General features: G+C 36.0%; 1 protein-coding gene and 1 long non-coding RNA gene across 5 annotated transcripts in view; one reads left to right on the top strand and one right to left on the bottom strand.

Annotated features, from left to right (window-relative positions):
• LOC126979570 (protein-S-isoprenylcysteine O-methyltransferase) overlaps window positions 1-19176 on the bottom strand; it is a 29996-nt gene extending 10820 nt beyond the window's left edge. The window contains exons 1-5 of one of the 4 annotated variants that reach the window (XR_007732843.1): window positions 18709-19065; window positions 18161-18419; window positions 17662-17771; window positions 16535-16642; window positions 14568-14817 (exon numbers count right to left, since the gene is read on the bottom strand). Coding sequence is in view for 3 of the 4 variants with exons in the window: in XM_050828939.1 (XP_050684896.1) it covers window positions 14626-14817; window positions 16535-16642; window positions 17662-17771; window positions 18161-18419; window positions 18709-18912 (873 nt within the window). In the remaining variant the exon portion in view is untranslated. The other 3 variants (XM_050828940.1, XM_050828941.1, XM_050828939.1) reach the window with 3 other exon arrangements.
• Window positions 19177-19434: 258 nt separating this feature from the next.
• On the top strand, window positions 19435-25021 carry LOC126979584 (uncharacterized). The gene is made up of 5 exons (XR_007732846.1): window positions 19435-19621; window positions 22862-23037; window positions 23314-23980; window positions 24252-24325; window positions 24891-25021. It is a non-coding gene; the product is annotated as an uncharacterized LOC126979584 (long non-coding RNA).
• Window positions 25022-25178: the final 157 nt, after the last annotated feature.

Genomic DNA, 25178 nt, shown 5'->3' with positions numbered 1-25178 from the left:
CCATACCAGGCCAAAGAATCAATCCAATAGGAGATGATTTGATCATTGTTGAATGCAGTGAAATGAAAGGTGCTGGTACTGGTACTGGGGAGCCCCCACCTAGAGTTGAGATCGGAACTCCATATGAGGCCGAATTAAATATTATTGGAATAAAGCACAAAATATGTCGTTTGCAAGTGGTGTCTTATGTCTGTGATACTGTCTTGGACTACCTACTGATGGCACCAAGCTCTATACCTACACATCAATTAAAAAAAGTGTATATATAGTATATTATTAATCATTATAATATTAAAATACTAAATTTAAATAAGTTAAGTACAACTTACACATTGCTGTAATAATTTGCTAACAAAACAACGCAAGAGACTTCAGTAAGTACCCAATGAGCTGACAGCAGAACTCCTTCGCATGTTTGCGCAGTTATCGTCGTTTGGGTTTCAAATATAGCCACTAATCCATCAAATTTGATAGGCTTCTTCATTTTTAGACTTGCATTTTTAAAATTCGAAATATTTTCTAGATAAGATAGACTTGTTAATTTGTTATCAGAATTTTCTTTCAATATAATATCATCTAAATTGTAATTATCTTGTACATTCTGCCATAAAAGTTTTGATGTCAGCGTATCGCATTCTCCAACAGTGGTATTATATGAATGAAACACAGAATAGTTCAGAGCATCTTGCAAACCTGAAAGAGACAAATGCGAACTTCAAAACACAGTTAAATCTTCAATGCCCTCACTAAGATATTGCAAATTATTATTTCGAAATCTTGTTACAACAAATTCGAAAATGACTTTCAGTACAATGTTAGATCAGAAGAACTTCGCCACTAAGCTTTGAGCGTTCAATTCAGAGGTTAACCTCTAATATGCCAATACGTCCCGCGCGCCTGCAGAAGCCACCTGCTGAGTTGTTTAGGCGCCAAACCCAGCGCCGGCCACCTAAGACGCTATATCCACTAGCGTTTATTATAATAGTCGCGGTATCATTATGCGGTTCATGTTACGGGATGCTAGATAAACAAGCTTGGTTATTGAAAGCAAAAAATGTGATTTATGATAGATTCGTGCTGTAATGACGCCGCTCTTTCAGAGTTAAAGGATTAGATAACTTTAAAAAAAACTGACAGCCTATATAGGAATGATGTAGATTTGTGACCTAGATTTTTTCAATATCTAGCACCAAACTAAAAAAATAATGACGTTGACTTGAATATTAACGTTGTGCATTTTTGAATATTTTGGAATGGTTAGGCAATAGCTTCGCACGAATTGTTTTATTTATCATATACAAATAACTACAAGCATTTATGTGGTTAAATAAAATATTTATTTATTGCCCTACCATACACAGAACTACTACAACAGTTATTACAATTATTTTACATTAAAAAGTTTATAGCTCTCAGAAAAATCAACTTTCATCAAAAATTTCAACGACTCTTTCACCATCTTCATTACCAGCATCATCATCGCCAATCTCTACAACTGGTACAATAGGTTTATGGCAGCTGAAATAAGAAAAAAAAATAAAAAGATAAATTTAAACAAAATAATAAATAACGAAGAAATACAAGTATAACTATCGCCTTAAGAGAGGTTTCGCTAATGACAAAGCCTAAAAAACAAATAATTAAACTATAAAAAGATTTCGATTCCTCGACCTCGCGGTGTTTCGCCTTCGCAATCACAATGATTCAACCACTGGACCAATGACCGTATGATCATTAAGTTGAAATATCCGAACTATATAATTATTTAGAAGTATAAATCTTTTATCCATAATTTCAACTACTATCTTACGAATTATCGATCAGGTCACGTGTCCTGATGCGAGTTAAAAAATTTTTTCCCTCCCAAGAAAAGTGCTCAACGCCGCACTTCAAAAAGGGAACAGACTGTCCAGTATACTGAAGAAGGCCAGAAAACTGTTGTCGATGAAATCGGGAAGAAGAGAAGGGAATTAGAGAAACATTGCGGAGTGTATCACATCCCAAGGTCCATGATAAAAGATCGGCTTGTGGGAAGAGTCAAGAGGTGCGATACAATAATAATCATATCTACATAATATTATTATATACTGTCTTATTGGCATAATTTTCTTTACAAAATAGCGGTCGCCAACCAGCTCACTGCTGGTCATAAATTGATAAGAGTGCTCGTCAAACGAAGTTTTGGGTATATTTTCACTTTTTCAGCATTTTGTCATTATTTATGGATAAACGCTTAGAATGATAAAAGTACCTACCTACTATATTTTATGTTCTACTTATATCACAATTTGACTATATTTAAGACAAGCTTACATTGATATAATATACTTAGTTACGTCTAGACAACATTTATTAGGCAACCCTGCTAACTGGTCGCTAACCGTCGCAAAGACCCTACTCTTATAATATTTAAATCCATTAAATTTTTCCGGGGCAAGCTACAAACACAATAACGGGCTGAACACGGGCGGCGATGATCACTCACCATCAGATACTTCTTTTTCTTCCTATTCCAAAACAATTATGTCAACATTACCAGGCAGCGACTCCAACAACAATATGAACACGGCACCCATATCTACAGTCCACGCTCAGCTCCAACAACGCTTGACAACTCACTCATACAAACTCTTAACAAAGTAACCTTTGATTGTAGTAGTATTTACTAAAACACTTTAAACACAGCCTTGATTGACATAACATTGTGGTACGATTACTACTTTGCTTGTGTTCTGTTGGTCTAGTTATAACTAGACGAGTGTGAAGCTATAATATGACGAGTGTTAAGCATTTTAGATGAATGGCTCTAATTACTATTTTCAATAAACGGAATCAAAATATAGTTAGTAAGATTTGTATTTAATCAATTCGACGTGTTACTGAATCTCGTCAGGACTGAGGCATTCTTTTTGAATGGGTGGTAGTTTCTGACTTTCAATAAGTGATGTCATATCCTATTTTGAATAAAAATATTTGAATATGAATTTTGAATTTGTGACAGAATTCGGCGAATCAACATCTTCCAAAACATTATAAATTGCCTTAGTTTATTAGCCATAGTGGTCGTACATACATTCTTGTACATCGGTCATCCCCTCGATTCGAAATGACTCAACCAAATTGGCCTCTAAAAAGCTTGTTGTTCTCACTCAGTAAGGCGAGACGCCTGCAACGAGATGTGGGGTCTGTCTGCATCTTCTACCGCACATATCACTGGGAGTGTTCAGAGTTATTCAAGTCGATACCAGCAGCCGAATTCAGCCATCGGACATAATTTCAAAATGTGAAATGCCACCCGCATCATTGTGATGTTCAGGATTCTACATACCCGCCTTATTCTAGAAACTTTTTGCTTTGCAGTCACTTTATGGAATCAATTACCGACTGCAGTATTACTACTTCGAACATTCACCGCAAAGTCCGGAGACACATTCATCACTTACCATTACGTAAACTTCTTCCCGTTTGCCTCTTCTTCATCATTTCAGTCGGCAGACGTCCACTCTGGACAAAGGCCGCCCCCACAGATCGCCATGACGATCGGTCCTGCACTGCCCTCATCCAACCTATTCCGGCGATCTTGACCAGATCGTCGGTTCATCTTGTGGGGGGCCTACCAACACTACGTCTTCCGGTATGTGGTCGTCATTCGAGGACTTTACTGTCCCAACGGCCATCTGCCCATCGAGCTATGTACCCTGCCCACTGCCACTTCAGTTTCGCAATCATTTTGCCTCTTCTAATATAAGATAAAAGATTTTCATTTATGAAAGCCATCATCATTGAACAAATAAAACAAAAACCACATTTAATATATTTTATTGATTTGTTCACAATTGTAAAACTGACATCAAAACATTCAAATTAGGTACAGCTACATTATTTATTCAAAACGCATAGAAATCATTACACATCAAGTCCACAGACAGCGGTGACCAAAGAACAATGGACGTCAGCTGATTCTTGATTTAAAAAATAACAAATTGTGTGTGAATAATGGCCAAACCAATTCTGGTCGTCGGTTAAAGTATGGGTAATCCATCTGGTATAAAGCTTCCTGACGCCTAAATGTTCGTGTAATATTTTTTGAACTTGACTCATACCAATGCCCTAGGCATTTGCCCGTATGTGCTGATAGGTCACTCTCTTATCTTCCTCTATCATGCTATCTTCAGTAGTCGCTGTTAAAGGACGTCCCTCACGCGGATCATCATTGAGATTGGTACGTCCACGCTTAAACTCGTTAAACTCGGCTTCATTAAGAAATGCTAATCGCAGCCTATCATAGCTTTGTTGTTGAATAAGCCTTTTACCTTCCTTAAAGGCCGGCAATGCTCCTGTGATTCCTCTGGTGTTGCAAGAGATTGTGGGCGGCGGCGATCACTCAACACCAGGTGACCCGTACGCTCGTTTGTCCTCCTATTCCATAAAAAAAGCCCACAACGAGTTATAATAAATCATTGACCGAAAATTTTCTCGCGTTAGGTTCAATTTCACGTGTAACAAGAGTTTTAGATTAGCCAATGCAAGTATGTATATTGCATTGGCGGCAAATCTACATCAGTTTACCAAAGAGTTCTAAAATTGAAATTCAAAAGTTTTCGTAAGCAATGTTTCTAACTAGCAACAATAGTTCTAAACATTTTCAGTGTTACCCACGAATAGTTAAAAAATTAGTGTAGTTGTTGGATGCGATTGCTAATTAGTAATCACGAACACCGTGTTCACGAAGCATCCTTACACAAACAATGAATTCAAGCTCTTAAGTTTAAAGCATCCAATATACGATAATTTATATTTAAATACAGTTTATTCTTTATAGCTTCTTGTGGAGTATTTGATATTTAAAACGCTTTTAATTAACGCTATTCATATATTGGATGCAACACCTTACAAACTATTTTTTATTTGTATATTACAACCAATATAAAATACTCTATTGATTGAATAGAGATTAGATTTTTCCGAATATTTAAGCCTAATTAAAAAAAGTTTATTTGACTTTGACGTGGGGTCGCTGAGTCAGAGCAAATTTTGAAAATTAAATGATATATAATGGACAATTGCATAAAGAATTTTTGTTAAGCCACCCTTCACTTATTTAACACAAACAAAACGTAAATAAGATTCTCGCTTAACGCATCGTTGACAATTTCTAACTACAAACATTTTAGGGTGTTCTCACACGTACCACAATACGTGGTCGGACGTATATTTTGTATTGAAATTTAATAGTATAATTGTATAGTGTCGTATATTCTACTGCTCCACAGCTAAATATCTGGGTATTTCTCACACGTACCACAACACGTGGTCGGGCGCATATCTTGTATTGAAATTGAATAGTATAACTGTCGTAACTCCTACTACTCCACAGCTGAATACCTAAGTGATCGGGCAGCCTGGGACTAGAGTATGATTATTTTATAGCAATAGCAATGATAGTACAATATATATATTTTATTAAGACAGCAAATAAACAATTCTGGGAGAGCTTCTTGCGCCGCTTCTTCTCTGTCAGAGCGCCATTTGTTTCCGAAGTGATAGTAGTATCTAGTAGATTAGAAATGACATCAAAAAGAATTCTAAAGGAATCATATTTTAGAAATTAAACGCCTTTTATTCCTTCCAGTCATTATCGACCACCTGGGTGATACCGACCAAATCGCAATCATCCGCAAAAACATGAACGCGTCGACGCAACTATATTGCGCGACGCGCACGCCTAAGCTCGCCCCCCATTCATTAATAATTCTAACATCCATAACAAGAATAGCAACAACGTTTCCTTTTCAATCTAAGGCTTTTGATTGTGTTCAACATTCAACGCTGGTCAGGAAGCTATACCACTATGGCATAAAAGGAACTTCGCTCGATCTTCTGACTTCATATCTAAACAATAGAATTCAGAGGGTCGACGTGAATGGCAGGAGATCTCCTGGGACTCCTCTCAGTATGGGGGTACCACAAGGGTCTATTCTTGGACCGTTCCTCTTCCTTATCTATATAAATGATCTTCCTAATCTTATAGAGAAAAAACATAAGGTAGTATTGTTTGCGGACGACACCTCACTGATTTTTAAAGTGAAAAGAAACCAAGCCATGTATGACGAAGTGAACGATATTTTATCTGACATCGTGTACTGGTTTAGCGCTAATAACCTATTGTTAAATAGCAAGAAAACTAAATTCATTAAAATAACCGTACCAAATGTCAAAAATGTAAATGCAAATGTTTTGTTAAACGGAGAGGTGATAGAACCGGTGGAATCTGCTATATTTCTTGGCATAACTCTAGATTTCAAATTACAATGGGGCCCCCATATTGAAGGATTGGCGAACAGAATTAGTTCTGCAGCATACGCGGTTAAAAAAATTTGACAATTAACTGACAAAGATACGGCGCGACTAGTATACTTTAGTTATTTCCATAGTATTATGTCTTATGGTATATTGCTATGGGGCAACGCTGCCGATATTAATACAATATTTGTGCTGCAGAAGAGGGCTATTCGCGCTATTTATAACCTAGGTCCTAGAGAATCATTGAGAGCAAAATACAAAGAAATTAACATCTTGACTGTTGCTATTCAATATATTCTTGATAATGTAATGTATGTTCATAGGCACATAAGTGAATTTGCCAGAAACTGTCATAACCATAATGTTAACACCAGGAACAGACATAAACTGATGATGCCTACTACTCGGCTTAGTCGAGTTAGTAAGTCTTTTGTGGGGCGATGTATATGCTTTTACAACAAGATCCCAGAAAATGTTCAAAACAAAGGTGTTACGTTATTCAAAAGAATTGTTAAAAAACGTTTGTGTGGTAAAGGTTACTATAACATAAATGACTTTCTTAATGATACCACAGATTGGGAATGGAGCGACCGCCCTCAGGCTATTAAATAATAAGTTTAATTGTACAATGTTACTTTGTAAATGTTACTTTAATTGTAAAACATATTTTTGATGAAAAAAAAAAGCCCGCTGAGTTTGTTGCGCCCATTCTTCTCAGGCCTGAGGCATTCACTTTGGAATGGGTGGTAGTTTTTTTTGACTTTCAATTAGTGATTTCACATCCTATTTTGAATAAAAATATTTGAATTTGAATTCCATGACTTCGTTCAGTCAAGGCGTGTTTCCTCTACGAAAGCCGGAGTCGTACTGTATCAGCACAGGACGTGGAACATAACCACATTGCAACAACTAGCGACAACTAAACTGCAAAAAGCTGCAGGGACATTATTCCCACCCAACCACTACTTCACCACTTTCTGTCGCTGCTATGTGGTGTGGTTGTGTAGTACGTGTATGAACACCCTTACAAGACTACAAATTTAGCGAATGGTGAATGAATTCGGTCGGAGGCAATGCACAACTAATGTTATAAATAAGCAGTTTTTAACTAGTTACTAGGAATGTTGTTTTCCTTTTTAATAAAATAAAAATACTGTTTAAGTTCCTATATTGCTTCATTTAATTTCAGCAATCACACTTTTTCAGCAAACAAAAAGTAGATCTTAATGTTAAGGATATAAAACATAGACAAAAATAGTGCAAAGTGCAATGGATACATTCCTTTATGACATGTTCCTTCTCAGTTCTGAGGAACTATAAAAAACAGTCACATTCTGTGGCCTCTGTAGTTTTAAGACTTTGAAATTATATTTCCAATTGACAAACATCTTAAAATATTCATAGATATTTTTAAAATATTCCGTTTATCTAAACATATTTAAAATCCTTGACTGAGGCTAGAGATGAAATGAATATGACAATTGATTGTATTGAGTACTATGACCTAAACTGATGTACCGCGCCTTAGCTATGTGACGGGCCCAGCAGGCCGCTCCACTCTGTCAGTCCGTAGTCATTGCTGACTGTTATTGTCGGACACACAGGTGAAAAACTTAGGGTATTTTCCGATATGCACAACGAGCACTGCAGTGCTATCACTGTAGAAAAATTCGTTCCGTAATTAACTTCCAGTATGCTGCCGCAATACCCTAGGGAAATATGTATATGACGTCAATCGTCGCCATATTTTACTGTGAGCACTGGCGTTTACGAGGTAAGGTACTGGCAGTACTTTGATCACGTGATCAGTCAAAACCACTCGAGTGCATTTTATTTGGTTGTAGTAATCAATAATAATTTTTTAAACTCCTAAATATTACCCTACATACCTTCTGCACATTAACTTACATACAAAATTGATATAAGTTAAGTAATGAAAAACATATTCCTTTTAATGAAAAGCTACTTACTTTTATTATAGTTATTATAAATTCAATTTTCAATTAATATTAATTCAAATATTTTTAATTTGACTCCAACAACAGTTGTTTTTTTTATTGAACTAGAAAACTTTAATGCACTCATTTGAATGCTGCGTCAAAAAATACGGCTGACAGTATACGGGATTTGCGTTCGGTTTTAAATAGTAACCAGTCTAACTGGCTATAAAGGAACGGTTTCACAGTATACTAAATTGACGTCACACTGTACAGTGGTCACAGTGCATATCGGAATGCTAAAAAAACGAAGACAGTCATTTCTTTCACATCAATCTTATATCTTTAAACGAGCAATTCTTGTATATAAATATATAATCTGAATCTCAGACACGGCTCCAACTTTAATGAAATTTAGTATACAGGTAGTTTGTAATGTAGTTTTATCCGTGTTTTAATGAGAAACAGCTTCAATAACATTAGAATACAAAGGTAAATTTTGCCACTTTATACAAGACTATACTAGCTAGACTATAATGCAGAAGACCCCAATTCGAATCCAGATGTCCTATTAGTTTTTCTTTTATTCAAGTTTTGTACATTCTTAAAAATCCGAGCAAGGCTCGGTCGTCCAGGTACTTACATAACATCTTTAACATTGTAGCAGTAACACGTATTAACTATATCGTAATATCTGCCCGACACTCTGACTCTTCAGATCATCCTCTTACGTAACAATTATCTCACAATCCCACATCACCGCGCATGACTAAGGCACGCTACAGCTGTATCGGTTAAACTATAATAAATGTATTAAACTATGTTACCACAAGTAACAAACAATGATTAGACACACTAAGCTATTTAGTTACAGCATATATATAAAACTTAAAAATATACAAACATACATAAAACACTTGGTGTATAATTTACATGTTACATGAGTAAATTATAATTGCACAATAAGCATTCAAAGAATCTGGCTGATGGAAAACCAAATATTTAAGTAGTCTTACTTTATACAGATTAGCAATTTCTTTAATAAAAAAGATTCAGCCACCATAAAAATTTATGTGGAATTTTTATGTTCCAATTTTTTAATATCCTACTTTTTTACAACATACAACTGTACAGCGTGGAAGTATTATGGCCACGTTAATTAATGAACACGCGGGTACAACTACTTTCCCGTAAGAAAAGATATGTATAACTGAAAGTAATTGAAAGAAATTATATACTTGAAAAATCTAAATTTTAATCACACTTATTTGAATTCTGCGGCCCGATTCACGTAATTTTACATGAGCGATATCTGTCGTTCACCTACGATTCGTATTCACGTGATTTAAATCGCACGTTCGAGAAACGATCCTATCCAAAAATCGCTAAAGCGTATTCACGTCATCTAGACGGACTTCAATCGTTGTGTCAGTGATGTTCTGCTATCTTTTTACAATTGGTTACAAACGATTTAATGTCAAATCGAACGTCTGAGAAATCGCAGAACTGAAGTTAGTAATTTGCAGTTGTTGGCTGGTGAAAGTTTTTTCATAAACATGAATATCAGCTTGCCTTGGCTACTTTTGGATCTTTCCGAAAGGGAAGACCGGCGAAGAGAACGTCGACGCCGAAATAATATGAGGATCAACAAATATTTTGCTTTCGAAATAACAGATACGGAGTTCGTGAAATCATTTCGCTTTACCAAGGATTTGTCCTTGGTCTTATTGAAGACCTCGTTCCTCTGATTCCATGAGAGCGCAATACTATACTTAGTTTCCTATTTAGGTTGGTAGTTACTAAGAAAGATCTTAGTAGGTACCTAAGTACCTACTTATCTGACTAAATATTTACTATATTTAAGACTTTAATTAAATAAATTATAAAAACATGTGCTTTTTTACATTATAGGTATAAATAGCACTAGCATTTTATGCTACAGGATCTTACTAAACCATTGTTGGTCAGAGTAATTTCATCTCAATAGGTATCTCAACCTGCAGTGTCTAGAGCAGTGCGCCAGGTGACTGAAACCACTCAATGATGTTGAGTTATTCAAAAACATATTTATTTTCCTCTTACTCAGGATGGAAGAGATAGAATAAAGAGAGAAGGTATTTATTTACCTTTACCTATGTTATTGGACTAATTAAATGCCTACTTAATTATTTATTAAATATTGTAGGTACTTATTACAGCTTTTATGAAAAAACTAAAATAGCTCAGTATGTAATTAAAGCTGACGCACGGTTACAATCTTCGAGCTCATTTTGTTTAAGCGAACAAAACGAGACGTGAAAGAGTTACCTACACTTGGGCGAACATCCAGTTTGACTTTGATGTACGGCGGTTTTTTTTTATTACAACCATTTGGGTACGACTTTTCATTTTCAGCCTATTAATTTCTGAACTGAGCAAAAGACTCTGATATCATAATAAACATATTTAAAAGAATAAGGTAGGAAATAAAGGAATAGTAAAATTAGACTGGCAATGTCCTATCGCAAGTCGTCGATAAGTCGCTGAGTTTCAGTCCTATTGGGTTGTTGTCCTATCGAATCAGTACGTGAATACCAATTTTGGACCAAGTTTCAATAGGACGACTTCTGAACTACAACGATTTTTGGATCGTTAGAATATACGTGAATCGGCCTACTGAACTGATACGGCGCAGCGTGGGACATACTTGTCCGCAGCTAGCACGCAGCTACTAGATTATTTACAGGATGTTCCGAAATGATTTATTTAGGTTATTTATTTATTTATTTATACGGTTAAGTAGCTCTACCCGTGCATTAATTAGAGAATTTCGCCATTATATATATGTGTTTGTTCTATGAATATTTGCCTCTGAAGATTTTTAACTCAACAATAATTTCAGTAATCTATAATTTTATTCTAAAAATAATGTGACTTTGGCTAACAATAATTAGTTTTTAAATTTATCCACCTTATACTATACCGTCTCTTGTTCGAAAACGAGTCTATTAAATGGTTTTGCATATCCACCATATTCTGTGCATCCAATGTTAAATATCATCTGGCAAAAAGCATTAAAATACTATATTACTGGTATGTTTTTATATTCGAACATACCAATTGATGTTCTTAACGGCATTAATTTTTATAGTAAATTAACATTTAGCACAGCATCGTGATGAGAATTTATCAGAACATCAATCATAAATTGCCACATATACTCAAAGAACATATTTTTAATTTAATTTTCCAGAGCATATACATAATAATAATAATAAATTCTTCTCTTTTCTTTCTCGCTTCACCTGACATGGAATCATGGACTTATGTTTCCATGCAGCGCTCTTTTTCAGCCATCCCCTCCTCCCTAAGGTGTTGAGTGGGAGTGGATGTATTGTGGCTCCCCGATTACCTACTTAAGCTATTTTTTTTTATAAAATATAATATTTGAAAAAAAAAGTATTCTGATAACCCTTGCAAGTGTATGTAAGTGTGTGTGTGTGTATATGTATGTGTGTGTTTAGGTATGTGCGTGTGTTTATGTCCGAACACAGAAAAATTCTTTTAGAGAAAGATATTTCCAGTGGAAGTGGTTCAATTTCTCCGCAGCAAGTTGCTTTTTTAGTAGAGCAAAACGGATACATAACATTGGATGCTCGAAAACCAAGGAAAGCTTTGTAGCTGCAACACCATTTTGACATATTAATGTTCTATTTATCTGCAGTGGAAAATAACTAAATATCATAATTAAAGCTTTTGACAGGGACTTCGTCTGTGTCGTCCATTTACCGGGATAAAAATATAGGCATAAATTGTTTTAAGGTTATAATGTGTGCCGAATCACGTTTACTAGTTATACCAACATTCACATTTATAATATTAGTAGTGTGTGTGAGATACTAGTTACACAATTTTTTCTCCCTTAAATAATCATATATGGCCACAAATACTTATATAGTATCGTTTTTACACTTTTTCACAACGCACGAAGGCATTTTTAAATATTTTATTGAGAGCCAAACTGATCTGTCACAGACGATGACGATTCTCATACTGGCCGTGTATCGGCCTGTAGTAGTGTAAGTGTGTGCGTGGGGCTATGTATTTACACGTTATTCGGCTTGTTTTGAAGCTACACTGTTATGTAAGGTGACACGGAGTCCTTATTTTTTTACTAGTCCTAGATATAAGAATTACCATTCATCAAACATCACAAATGACTGCTACTATAATATGACTAGGTGTGACTATCATCTATCTCAACATATAACCTAATATAAGTTACCCGCAACCTGTTTTTGTTATATTTTTTTATGACAATAAGGGGCGAGACGAGGAGGACGTTCAGCTGATGGTAATTGATACGCCCTGCCTGTTACAATGCAGTGCGCGCTCAGGATTCTAGAAAAACTCAAAAAATTCTGAGCAGCACTACAACTGCCCTCGTCACCTTGAGGCATAAGATGTTGTCTCATTTGACCAGTAATTCGACTAGCTAATGAGCCCTTCAGACCGAAATACAATGTTTACATATTACTGCTTCACGGCAGAAATAGGCGCCGTTGTGGTACCCATAATCTAGCCGGCATCCTGTGCAAAGGAGCCTCCCACAGGTAATGACAATCTTTAGCATTATTTTGTTTCGATGTTTAATTTGTTTTAAATTGGATACGAAAATGCCCTGCGTGAAACCACACACAATGCTCAAGTTCTAGCTCATTAATCCAACAAACTTCTCTGTATTTCAAAATATATTTTTTCGTTGTTATTGGCACGAATCGATCAATCAAGTCACTCTCAAATTGCCTACAATGGATTGAGTTTGGACTTGTGCCGTTTAATGTTACTAAGTAACATAAGCTCAGAAAATTGAATACGTTTAAAATTATATTATAACAATTAGATAATTTCCAGTTAGTATAGAAACACTACGTACTGTGCTGCGTTCTGTCAAAGTCTATAGTCTATGCACCTCTTGACTGTCACTGTAATGCCGTTATATAATCTTGGGTACACTAAACAGTGCTGAAATTTGACATGTTTTTTTTTGGTATTTTATGACCTGGTAGCTAAGACCTTTAAGTCAAGAAATTTGACATGCAATGTACATAAAACACCCATTATATAATTATGAAATACTGGGCGTAAATTATAAAATATTTTATTTTAAAGAAATGAGATGTGAAAAAACTGTAAATATTACAAATTATGTCCGTGACCCAAAAAACATATATTTATCACAAAAAAATAAATATATAATGTAACATAGATAATAAATAATACTATAGTTAATAGATCGATAACTTGTTAAAAAGCATTTATACAAATATGGAGTAAACATATAGGTACCTATATACAATACAAACGTTAAAAATCTTTATAAATATCCGGTTTTGTTATTTGTTTTTGTTCATCATGATCCTTCTAGTACAGTGGTCGTCAAACTTATCAGCCAAAGAGCCAGTTATGAACATTACAGCAATTAAAAAAATGGGAACCAAATCTGCTCGTTTAGTAATTTTTTATTCGACTAAATAAGTAGTACATGCTAAGTAGTACTAAATAAGCAGAAAAAGATGGATACTTATCAGCAACGGAGTCCATTGGTTCAATAATACAGGATGTAATTTTTATTGAAAAAAAAAATCATTCGGATCGATATCCGTCAAAAGATCAAAAAATTAAAAAAAAAACTAAATATGCATTTATTGGTTTCACTTTCTTATAAATCAAGGGCATGACTCCTTTCACGACTTTTCTCTAATTGTCTTAGTTTCCGACTTGGCCATCACCGCCCTTCTCAAAAAACCATCCTGTATATGCGAATAATCTAATATTTTCTAATCTAATAATTTCCCTTTTCGGATCTACATCAGGGGCGTGCATTCCATATAGGCAATGCCTACCTTTATTAGAACGTAATAAATATATACCACTAGTGTTGGGTAATTTAGTTCCATTATTCTATAACAAAATTTCTATTAAATATCCAATCAATCAAGTCGAGAATAAATCACAACTTCAACCTTCGCGTTATGTGTGCGACACCTAAATATTATTATTTATTTGCCGACCACTGTTCTAGTAGATTCCAGTCCAACTGTAATTGTCATATGCAATATAACACCATTTTAATTGTTGATATAAAAGGTTCCTAGAATGCCATACCATCCTATGATTGTATCAAACACGACACGATTCACTATCCCCACTAGAACATGGCGTCGTTGGTCTGTCACGTAATGCTCTAGTGAACAGCTTTAAATATTTTAATAAAAAATTATATTATTTTTGCTTGATATATTCATAGAAAGATTATGGTATTATGCAACGTATTGAGCAGCTTACATCTTGTAGCCATGGAACCCACATCAAATAAGGAGCTACCGAGCGCGTCCTGGAATGTTTACCAGCCATCAGCATCCGGCACGTATCCCGATATGAATGGTAAACCGGTGCCGACTCGCTGCTGATACTCTAGGTACTGCTTGTCAAAGAATGAGATGAGGAACATCTCCTCGGCTGTGATGCGCTCCTTAAAGAAAGACCACGACACGACCGCGTAGATTATGATGCAGACGGGGTTGCAAAGGATTATCTGAAAGGTAAGATAAAATGCAAATAAGATATCAAAATAAAATATAAATGACCTTATTTATAATAAAAAACGCATTGACAAAATATATTGTATTTTAGTGATTATATTGAAGTCCACCTTCCACCTTCGCACGACACGCCACAAGTTAGGATATCATCCCCACCATCTGGATGTGTGGCGGTCCTCCACAGTGCGGTTTTCAAGGAGCTTTCTTCCACGTTCTACAAAGCTGTGGAATGAGCTTCCTTGTGCGGTGTTTCCGGGACTATACGACATGGGTACCTTCAAAAAAAGCGCGTACACCTTCCTTAAAGGCCGGCAACGCTCACTTAACACCAGGTGACCCGTAGGCTCGTTTGTCCTCCTATTCCATAAAAAAAAAGGTGAAAAAAAAATCTTTTTATATTGTTATGACATGTTAACGTTATAGGACTTCAATTTACTTTTATATTAATTATGAACTAAATTGTTTGTATGTTTATGTGCGTGATGTGTTCACCTGTACTTGCAGAAACACGATTTTTGGACTTTATGTTACAATTTTATGAATTGACATGTGTATTGGTGGACCTTGAATAAATAAATAAATAAATAAAAAACTAGCTGACCTATAATAATAAGATAATACTGTTTTTATGATTTTGTCTATAATATTTTATAATTTTAAGAATTATTTCGTAAAATATGCTCCCTTATGTTATAATGAAATTGTTTCACAGAAGAACTGTAAAACAGTGCGTCAATAAATTCTCTCATAGAAAATATGTCAATATAAAGCAAATATTGAATAAAAATAATTCTGGGTCTCAAATCGAAATAAAAACTATCCTATCTCTCAAGCTGGACTAAACTGCACTCCATGAAGTAATCCCTATTAAAATCCGTTCATTAGTTTAGGAGTTCACTGGAAACAAACACTGGAGTTATATACACGAGCAGGCGTTCAGCTGTGGTAATTGATACGCCCTGCCAATTAGGTACTATGCAGTGCCGCTGTGTATTCTTAAAATCCTCAAAAATTCTGAGCCGCACTACAATTGCGCTCGTCACCTTGAGACATAAGGTGTTAAGTCGCATTTGCCCAGTAATTTCACATGCTACGGCACCCTTCAGTCCGAAACACAATAATCTTTACACATTACTGTTTCACGGCAGAAATAGGCGCCGTTCTAGTACCCATAGTCTAGCCAGCATCCTGTGCGAAGGAGCCTCCCACTTTGAATATCAAACCACTAACAGATAAATCGAAATTGGTCACGCATTATTAGGTTGTCAGATTGTTTATACGCTATTATATTCTATTGTCTATATATTCTAAGTCTATGCTTGTCACTCACCTCTACTATATACCACTGGACTGGCGGCTGTCAAAGTGCTTTTGTGCCTGTTTGATATTCGCCATTTTTGCGCTGTTGGCCATGTAGCGAGAGTCTGCGGTACTAAAACTAGTGATCACAACCGCAGCTAAACAAACATCAATAGGAAAACTATTTACAAAAAAAAATTGTGTACTTTATAACGTTAATTTCTGAAGTACAAAAAACACGGAAAACGACCGAAATTAATTCAAAATGCAAAAATAAGAATATTGTACGGTTCTCTCGCAGTCATTTGTATTATACGTCAAAATTAGTTTTCTGGACACTCGCGAGTGGCGCTTTAAACAGGCACAAAAAATGTGCTGTATTAATACAGGTCAGTGAAGCTTGTATTGTACCTGCGTCCCGATAGACCAGTAGAACCAGCCCACGTAGCTCGGGTGACGGCAGTACGCGTACACCCCGTGTGTCACGAGCTTGTGATCCGGTCGTCTGACTGTTTGCACCTTTAGAAAATTAAATTACATATATTATATAGGTGTTGCATACTGAAAAGAAAAGTTAAAAATATATAGTAGTAATTTACCAGTCCTTTGCACAGGATGCCGGCTAGATTATGGTTACCACAACGGCGCCTATTTCTGCCATGAAGCATGTCAGCATAGTTGTGTTTCGGTGTGAAGGGCGCCGTAGCTAGTGCCATTACAGGGGAAATGAGACTTAACATCTCATGTCTCAAGGTGACGAGCGTTATTGTAGTGCGACTCTGAATTTTTGGGTTTTTTAAAAATCCTGAAATACTACTTTGCATTGTAATGGGCAAGGCGTATCAATTACGGATTACTATCAGCTGAACTTGCTGCTCGTCCCATCTCTTATTATCATCATAAAAAATAATATATCATGCGCTCAAAATAACATACTGTTGTGACTGTCACTCCGAACAATCTTATTAAATAATTAGATATCTTCTTATGTACATCAAGGAACCTTGACATATCTAATTTGAATACTCTTTGGTACTTAACAGACAATTCAAGAATATTTGACACTTTTCTTACTTGTATCGATAGAAGCACCAATGGTTTGTTGCTTCATTCAGTAACAGTGCTATAAAAGCACATAATAATGTTGACACCTATACAAGTGATAATAGTGTGTTATTTGTACAGAGTAAACTTGCTACCGACTGCTGCAAGAAAAAAAACTTTAAAATTGTCTGCCAATTACTTTACACATGAATATTTAACTGCATTTTAATGTTTAGATTCCAAGAAACAGTAGCTAATAGAAATCACAAAAATGCATAAGTTATACTGTGTTTGGCAAATGATTTGTGTTTAATCACTAATTGTGTTAGCTATGGCAGTGCCCTATTACTACTACAATTTACATTACCTTAAAAGAACACAGTCTATAATATTTTATTTTAAAATTTGTTTAAAATTAATTTTAAAATTTCTTTTGTAGGTTGTCTAAATAAATCAGTTGTGAATAAATGTGATTTTAAACATATTATACTTACATGGTGATTGAAGTTAGTTTTTGCTGTAAACATTGCCACTTTCCTGAGAAACTCTCCGCAGATGCACATAAGCAGACCCAAGTATGACAGCCAAAGTATTTGTTTCATGTCTAAAAATTTAATTGTAAATTACATAAAAAACCTTTTTGCTAAATTAAAACTGAATTGAAATAATGAATTACCAGTACATAATAAACTATAAAAAACATTGTAAAACTTAAATATGTGGTTCTTTTAAAACATGTGCATAGCAAAACTTTCACACCAGATCATAATAGTCCAAGAAGATTCTCACTTTTTATTGGTTGCTTTCATAATTTCTGAAGGTAGTGTCGTAAACATTCTCACACTTTAACATAAAATTCCTATTGAAATGTTTCCATGCTAATATGATATCTACCACAAAGTATTAAAGTGTAAGACTGCACAATATTATAATCTACAATTGCAATATAATCAAGAGAACTGCGCTAACTAAATTATGACTTGAAAAACTTACCTGGTAAGAAATAATATTCAATGCCTGCTTCAATCCAGCTAATAACAGCAGCAAGCCAATACTGCAGGCTGTGGTTCAGTATAAATGATTCAGTGGTCAATGTCTGAGGATTTGTCAATGCCACTGCCATGAACTCAGAAAAGTGGAATAGTGAAAATACCACAATGTACATCCCAAACACTTTAAATTCACTCTCACATCTTGATAAATACAAACCAAATGCAAATACGGATCCTAAGAACGCTGATCGTACTGCAACCTGTAACATAATATAAACATCTCCAGTTTATAAATTTTATACAATGTTATAAATAATGTCAATGTCCTTCTTGCCCTTGTTAGCAGTCAAATTTACTTGCAATATTGTTGAGAGTGTTATGTGATACAATATTAAAAAGAAAAACCAACCTAACATTTGGATATAGCATTTCAATAATTTATATAAAAAAATATAGTTATATTAATGTATGGAGCTAAGGTATTTAAGCAAGATGTCTATTATTATTATGTCTATGATTTATTAATATCTACAGAAATTATGAACCTACATCATATGTGAAACCTTTCAATGAGTATTGCAAAATAAAGTTCACAAGACAGAAGTACAGTGCTGGTCCCCAGAATGTAAGAGCCCACAACTCTGATGTATATCCCAAAACACTTGATGAAAATAATGTCACAAAGAAAATAAAACACGAAACTGAAAATGAAATTAGCGCGTTTTTCGCGGCTGAAAACTGTTGTTCACTCATAATGTAAAAACAAAATCTCCCGTCTTACGCGCAAGTTAATCCATTTACATTAAAAATTAAAATAATTAACAATGAATTTAATTCACTGTGGGTTCGACACAAAAAAATTTACGCTTGCTCGCTATTATTTCAAGAATTTAATTTTTTTGTATACATTTACTTTATTGTTTATGTATCATTTTACATTTATCAACTGTTGAGTGTTGAATTGTTGATCATGAACAGCAACAACCAGTCAACCAACAACTTGTAGTAACTAGTAAGTACAACCCGATCAACCTAACTTGGGACCTGTCAGTTGTCACCTGAGTCGGGAAGCTAAAGCTTCAAGCTACGCTTCTCCCTCTCAACGTTCCCTATCTCGCGCGCGTCGTCATGTAAGTAGCGTTTGTACTTAGTGTTTAAATTCTCTTTGGTCAAGTTACATGACATTCAAAATAAATGTGAGTCTTAACAATTTTTGTTACTAATTTTCGTTTTCTTTTACTTTATTCGTGTCTTTCTACTTCAATAATTAATTTGCTTAATTATTTATATAATAAAAGCGTCAGACATTTCTAAGCTATATTATGTAATAAAAAAGTTGTAAAATATGTGATTTAAAAGATACAGTCAGATGGGAGTAAGAGAATTTTCAAGGCTAAATTCTTTTGGATACAGAAAGTTAAGCACTAAAGAACAAATAATAAGCTAATAAAGAATTCTTAAGGTGATTAAAAGTGATAGAGTAGTAATTTAATTCATCTAGAGAAAAAATTATAGTTTTATAATCTATCTGTAGTGTTTGACACTATTTTATCGATTGTCGATATTTTATTTTAAATAGTTATGAAATTATTTTTATTTATTTCATTTTAATGGTATCTATATTTTCGTTTAATAAGTTTAATGATCTTAAAATGGTTTATGAGTTTATTAATCTTTAAAATCCTTTTTATTATATTATATTGTACATGATGTGCTCAAATTATTTAAAGCCTAAAAATGAGGGCTAACTTACTTCTGTTAAAATGTATTCTGTTATAATTTCAGATTCAGGACCCACGCCTACGACTTCAATAATATTTATTGCAACATCTGAAAAACGAATACCAAAGATTGTCTAAACCGAAACTACTACACAACGCAAAACAAAACTATATTTTTTTTGTTTTATGGAATAGGAGGACAAACGAGCGTACGGGTCACCTGTTGTTAAGTGATCACCGCCGCCCACAATCTCTTGCAACACCAGAGGTATCACAGGAGCGTTGCCGGACTTTAAGGAAGGTGTATGCGCCTTTTTTGAAGGTACCCATGTCATATCGTCCCGGAAACACCGCACAAGGAAGCTCATTCCACAGCTTTGTAGTACGTGGAAGAAAGCTCCTTGAAAACCGAACCGCCACACATCCAGATGGTGATGATGATATCCTAACTTGTGGTGTGTCGTGCGAAGGTGGAATTCGGCGGCAGGAATCAGGTTAAACAGCTCTTCGGAACACTCCCCGTGATAAATGCGGTAGAAGACACACAATGAAGCGACGTCTCTACGCAACGCCAAGTGATCCAGCTGTTCACAGAGCACTGGGACCCCGACAATTCGAACTGCTCTGCGTTGCACGCGGTCAAATGGATCGAGCTGATACTGGGGTGCGCCAGACCAGAGATGACAGCAATACTCCATGTGTGGCCGGACCTGCGCTTTGTAGAGCGCTAGTATGTGGGCCGGCTTGAAGTATTGCCGTGCTCTATTATTGACGCCCAGTTTCTTTGAAGCCAATTTAGCTTTGCCTTCCAGATGACCACAAAATTGGCAATCGCTCGAGATTTCGAGACCCAGTATTCCGATACTAGGCGAGGCTTTGAGGGAAGTGTTGTCGAACACCGTCTGTCACCGCTTGGTGATGACCTCAAATGGGGTTTTTTTAGTGGTAAACGCGCAAACTTGAGTCGTCTGGGGGTTAAATTGGACAAGGTTCAATTTTCCCCTTTCCGCGACCTTCTCATGAGAGGACTCGATAGAAGACACAAGTTTCTCCCGGCACTGGTCGACGATTTCCTGAGAGAGACCTGCATGGCCCGTGTATACGGCATCACCAGTGCTGTCATCCGCATAGCAATGAATGTTGGAGGTGTCCAACATATCATTGATATGCAGAAGAAACAGCGTGGGAGACAGCACACAGCCTTGGGGCACTCCAGCATTCACGGGCTTCGGGTTCGAGCAAAATCCGTCGACAACGACCTGTATGCTGCGCCCAGTGAGAAAGCTGGAGGTCCACTTGCATAAGCTCTCGGGAGGCCTAAATGATGGAAGTTTGGAGAGGAGCGCCTTGTGCCATACACGATCAAAGGCCTTCGCTATATCCAGGCTAACTGCCAGGCCTTCCCCCTTGCTTTCAATAGCCGCAGCCCATCTATGTGTTAGGTATACCAGAATATAACCTGCCGACTGACCATGGCGAAACCCGTTTTTTCGGTCGTTGATCAACTGGTGACCCTCTAGGTATACCAAGAGCTGACGGCTAATTATGCTCTCCATGATTTTGGATAGCAGGGAGGTAATAGCAATAGGCCTGTAGTTTGCCGGATCCGAACTGTCTCCTTTTTTTTGGATCGGATGGACAAGGGCTGACTTCCATGAGTCAGGGACTACGCCTTTAGAATAAGAGTGCCGGAATAAACGCGTTAGCACCGGCGTCAACTCAGGGGCACACTAATTTAATTCTAAGCACGATTGGAGAAATGCCATCTGGCCCGCTCGCCTTCCTGACGTCCTACGAAAACAGAGCTCGCCTAACAGTTTTCTGTCTGAACTGTACTTCAGCTCTGACACCGCGGGATGGTCGGCGGTGTTTTTCGGTTGTCGTCAAGAGTCGAATTGGAGGCGAAAAGAGTGCACAAGAGATCGGCTTTCTCTTTTGCCGTATGGGCCAGGGTATCATTCCTCATGTGCAGCGGCGGCATGGACGGCTGGCTGAAGTTACCAAGAGCAGCTTTCGACAACAACCAGAACTTGGGTGACCTGTCGGGTAGCTGGAAAGCTACTCGCCGATTTTGACGACGTGTTTTGATTTTGCACGAGCGATTTGCCGCTTAAAAAATCTGGAGGCACGGTTGTATTTCTTCTTAAGAACTATGCAGTTCGGATCCTTTGTGCCCAGCGCCGCAACTCAAGCTCGATAAGCCTGTTTTTTGCAGTCAGATACTGCTTTAACTGACGCATCGAACCATGGGTACTACAGAGTTTGGTATAAAAATATCCATACCCTGTAGTATCACATCGGCTACTGCAACGGTGCAGGCACTAGGATCATCCGAAGGGAAACAAACCCTGCCCCAAGGGTAGGATGCAAAAAAGGAACGCATTCTATCCCAATCTGCTGACTTGTAGTGCCATACGCGGCGGGTCGCTGGTGGTCTGCGACGTTGGCGTCGGATAGGCACTACACTCCTGACCAGGCAATGGTTGGACGTTCCGAGAGGGGCGTCGACAAAGACCTGGTAACCATCGGGATGTGTAGTCAGCAGAAGATCCAATAAGGACGGCATGTGGCTATCCCCATCCGGGAGCCGCGTTGGCGACTCAACCAATTGGGACAGACCATACGCCAATGCAAAATTATGCACAGATCGCCATGCGTAGTCTGTGGTACGTGATCCAAGACATTCGGCAGTGTGCCCGTTGAACTCACCCAAGTCTACGATTTCAGCGGAGGGGATCTGTGCAAGCTCGTCGTCAATTGCCGCTTGAACGCAGCCCATGAGATGATCAAAATATAAAATAAAATATTAAATATGTTAATTGCTTTTTTCCTTTGATACAACTAAAACATATACCTAGTTTAAACAAGTTAGACTTTGCTTAGGTCCATTTTAAAATTAACAAAAGACAACCTTAAACTCAGACATTATTTATATTAATTTCATTAATATTCATATATAATATTTTTTATGAATGTTGCAGTTGGTTATCAGCCATGTTGTTTTCTTTCTATTCAAACAACAAGAGAACTGACAAACGTGCAAAATTTTGAAAAATTGGAAACTCTCAATTAATATTTTATTATAAATTGTAATGAAATGGAGAAAAACAGAATATAAATCGACGACATTATAATTGCAGGAAGTGTGCAATTTGTGGTAAGTATACGAAAGTTACCAAACTCTAACACCCTTTTATCAAGGTTTCTTTTGGATCCTGATCGGTAAGTAAGACACCGTATTTACTTTAAATATTATTTATGCATTTTTTATTATATTTAGCACAGCATATAAAGAATACTAAAGTGATAATATTTTACTATTTCTCAAGCTTACAACAGAAGGAAGTAGTAGTAGGTGTTTGATTTATAACTGAGTCCAAGAGCTTTAAAAGTAATCTTTGTATAACAACTTTCTTGTCTTTGCTGCTTTCAGATGTCGAGTATGGGCAAAAAAAGCAAAAGGGGATGAAGATTTAGTTCATTAACCAATTGAAAAACTAAGTGGGCTAAAGTTTATATGACGCTCTTATTTTACGCCTGAAAGTTTGAATGAAAAACAAAACCGATTGCTTAAAACTGCAGTATCAACTGAGAGGCTTACCAGACCACTTCTTTCTGATGACTCTTTAGAGATTGAGCGTTTGGCGATTAAATAAAACAACTGCTCGACTGTGAGGAATATGTGGAAGATATGATTTATTTAAAAGTTACATGATATATATACAAAATCCTTAAAACTAGTTACCCAATTGCAACTGTTACTTAAAAAATATTTACAAGTTCAGAAAATACACACCAATACTAAAGCTTACATTTTAACCAATAGTAAAACGTTTCATTCAATAAGAATTGAGAATAATATTATGTGATCTATCTCGCTCTTAAACGAATGCTATCGCAGTAAGCCGGCCAGCGAATGTGGTTTGTGTAAACTCGCGTCGAACTTCGATCATACGATATCAATGAGCATTCAGCACCTACTCTGTCGCTCATTGATTAAAATTGCATGAATAGCGATCGACCCCCGAGTCCCGACGCGTCATTCGAGAACGCTCGGCCTTGCTGTGCGGTTGTGTAACGCGGAGCATATGACTGATCACGTGAGTATATCTGCGGTCGTCGAGAGAACGTACGATGCTTGAACTTCACTAAGATGACTACTGGTGATCTATGAGTTGATGTACAGCATTATGAAATGGTTCTTATCTGAGCTAATATTACGTTATATAAAATAAAATGTTCTTTTCAGAACGAATCTTTCCGCATACGCTTATTACAGTTATTATGCACGATTACTATTTCTACGATCTATAATGCTACGTAACAAGTTAGATATTAGACATTTGTATTAATTGATATTATTGGTTGTAGGTACAGCTACAACGCTTTCCATGAATTTCCTCTACATGTTAAGTCGCTTTATGATGTCAGAAAAAACAAGCCAGGTATGTAAATTATGAAGTATTTAGTATACCAGGTATTGCACTGTGTATGTATTTGTTTAATATTTTAACTTTACTAAGTTTTGTCTATATAAACCTGATTACCTTAAAAATAGTTTCTTGTGTGAAATGCATACTATGGTGGTATGGTTTAAAGATCATCTGGAACATGCCTTTGTATTAAATGAATTTATTTGATATATCTCTTTATGTTTAAGTTGTTCATTTGTAGAATGCAATTCCTTTCTCAGTGAGACAGGTAGATTCACAACCACCTTAAAAAGTCTGTAAGAGAACATCTCCATTCCCCATTAGTTTACACTTGTCTTAATATATGTATGTATTACATGTAAGTAGGTAGTCATTATTATATAATAATGATATTGTATTATTATATTAAGCGCATGTCAACTAGCTGTCATTTCTGTAGCTATTTAAGTTTGAAAGGTGCTGCATCCATTATATGAATCATGTTCAAAGTTAAGTGTTGTAAATATTTAAAAAAATTATTATGTTATGTTAAATGTTAAGGAATAAATTAGGCATAATAGTTATTCTTTATTTGCAGTTGTACGGGCAGAAAGTAGCAACTTCAATTCCAGCTATTTTGAAGTTTGTTTAGCAAACTCTTTATTAGAAGATATTTATTTATTTATTTTGTTTATTATTATATAAAATTATAATTTGTAGTAATGTGGCAGATAAAATCAAAAAAGCACAGCAGCTAAATAAAGATAAGTAAATTCAATATTTTATTATTTGCAGACATAATTTCAGCCTAATTATTTAATTTTGTTTTGTGTTTAATGACTTATAGTTATGGGAGATCTAGTCCCAATCAGATTAGTCCGAATAG

This window comes from Leptidea sinapis, chromosome 3 (genome assembly GCF_905404315.1).
Source record: "Leptidea sinapis chromosome 3, ilLepSina1.1, whole genome shotgun sequence".
NCBI classification, from domain to species: Eukaryota; Metazoa; Arthropoda; class Insecta; order Lepidoptera; family Pieridae; genus Leptidea; species Leptidea sinapis.
This window is presented reverse-complemented; position numbering and strand designations above follow the sequence as displayed.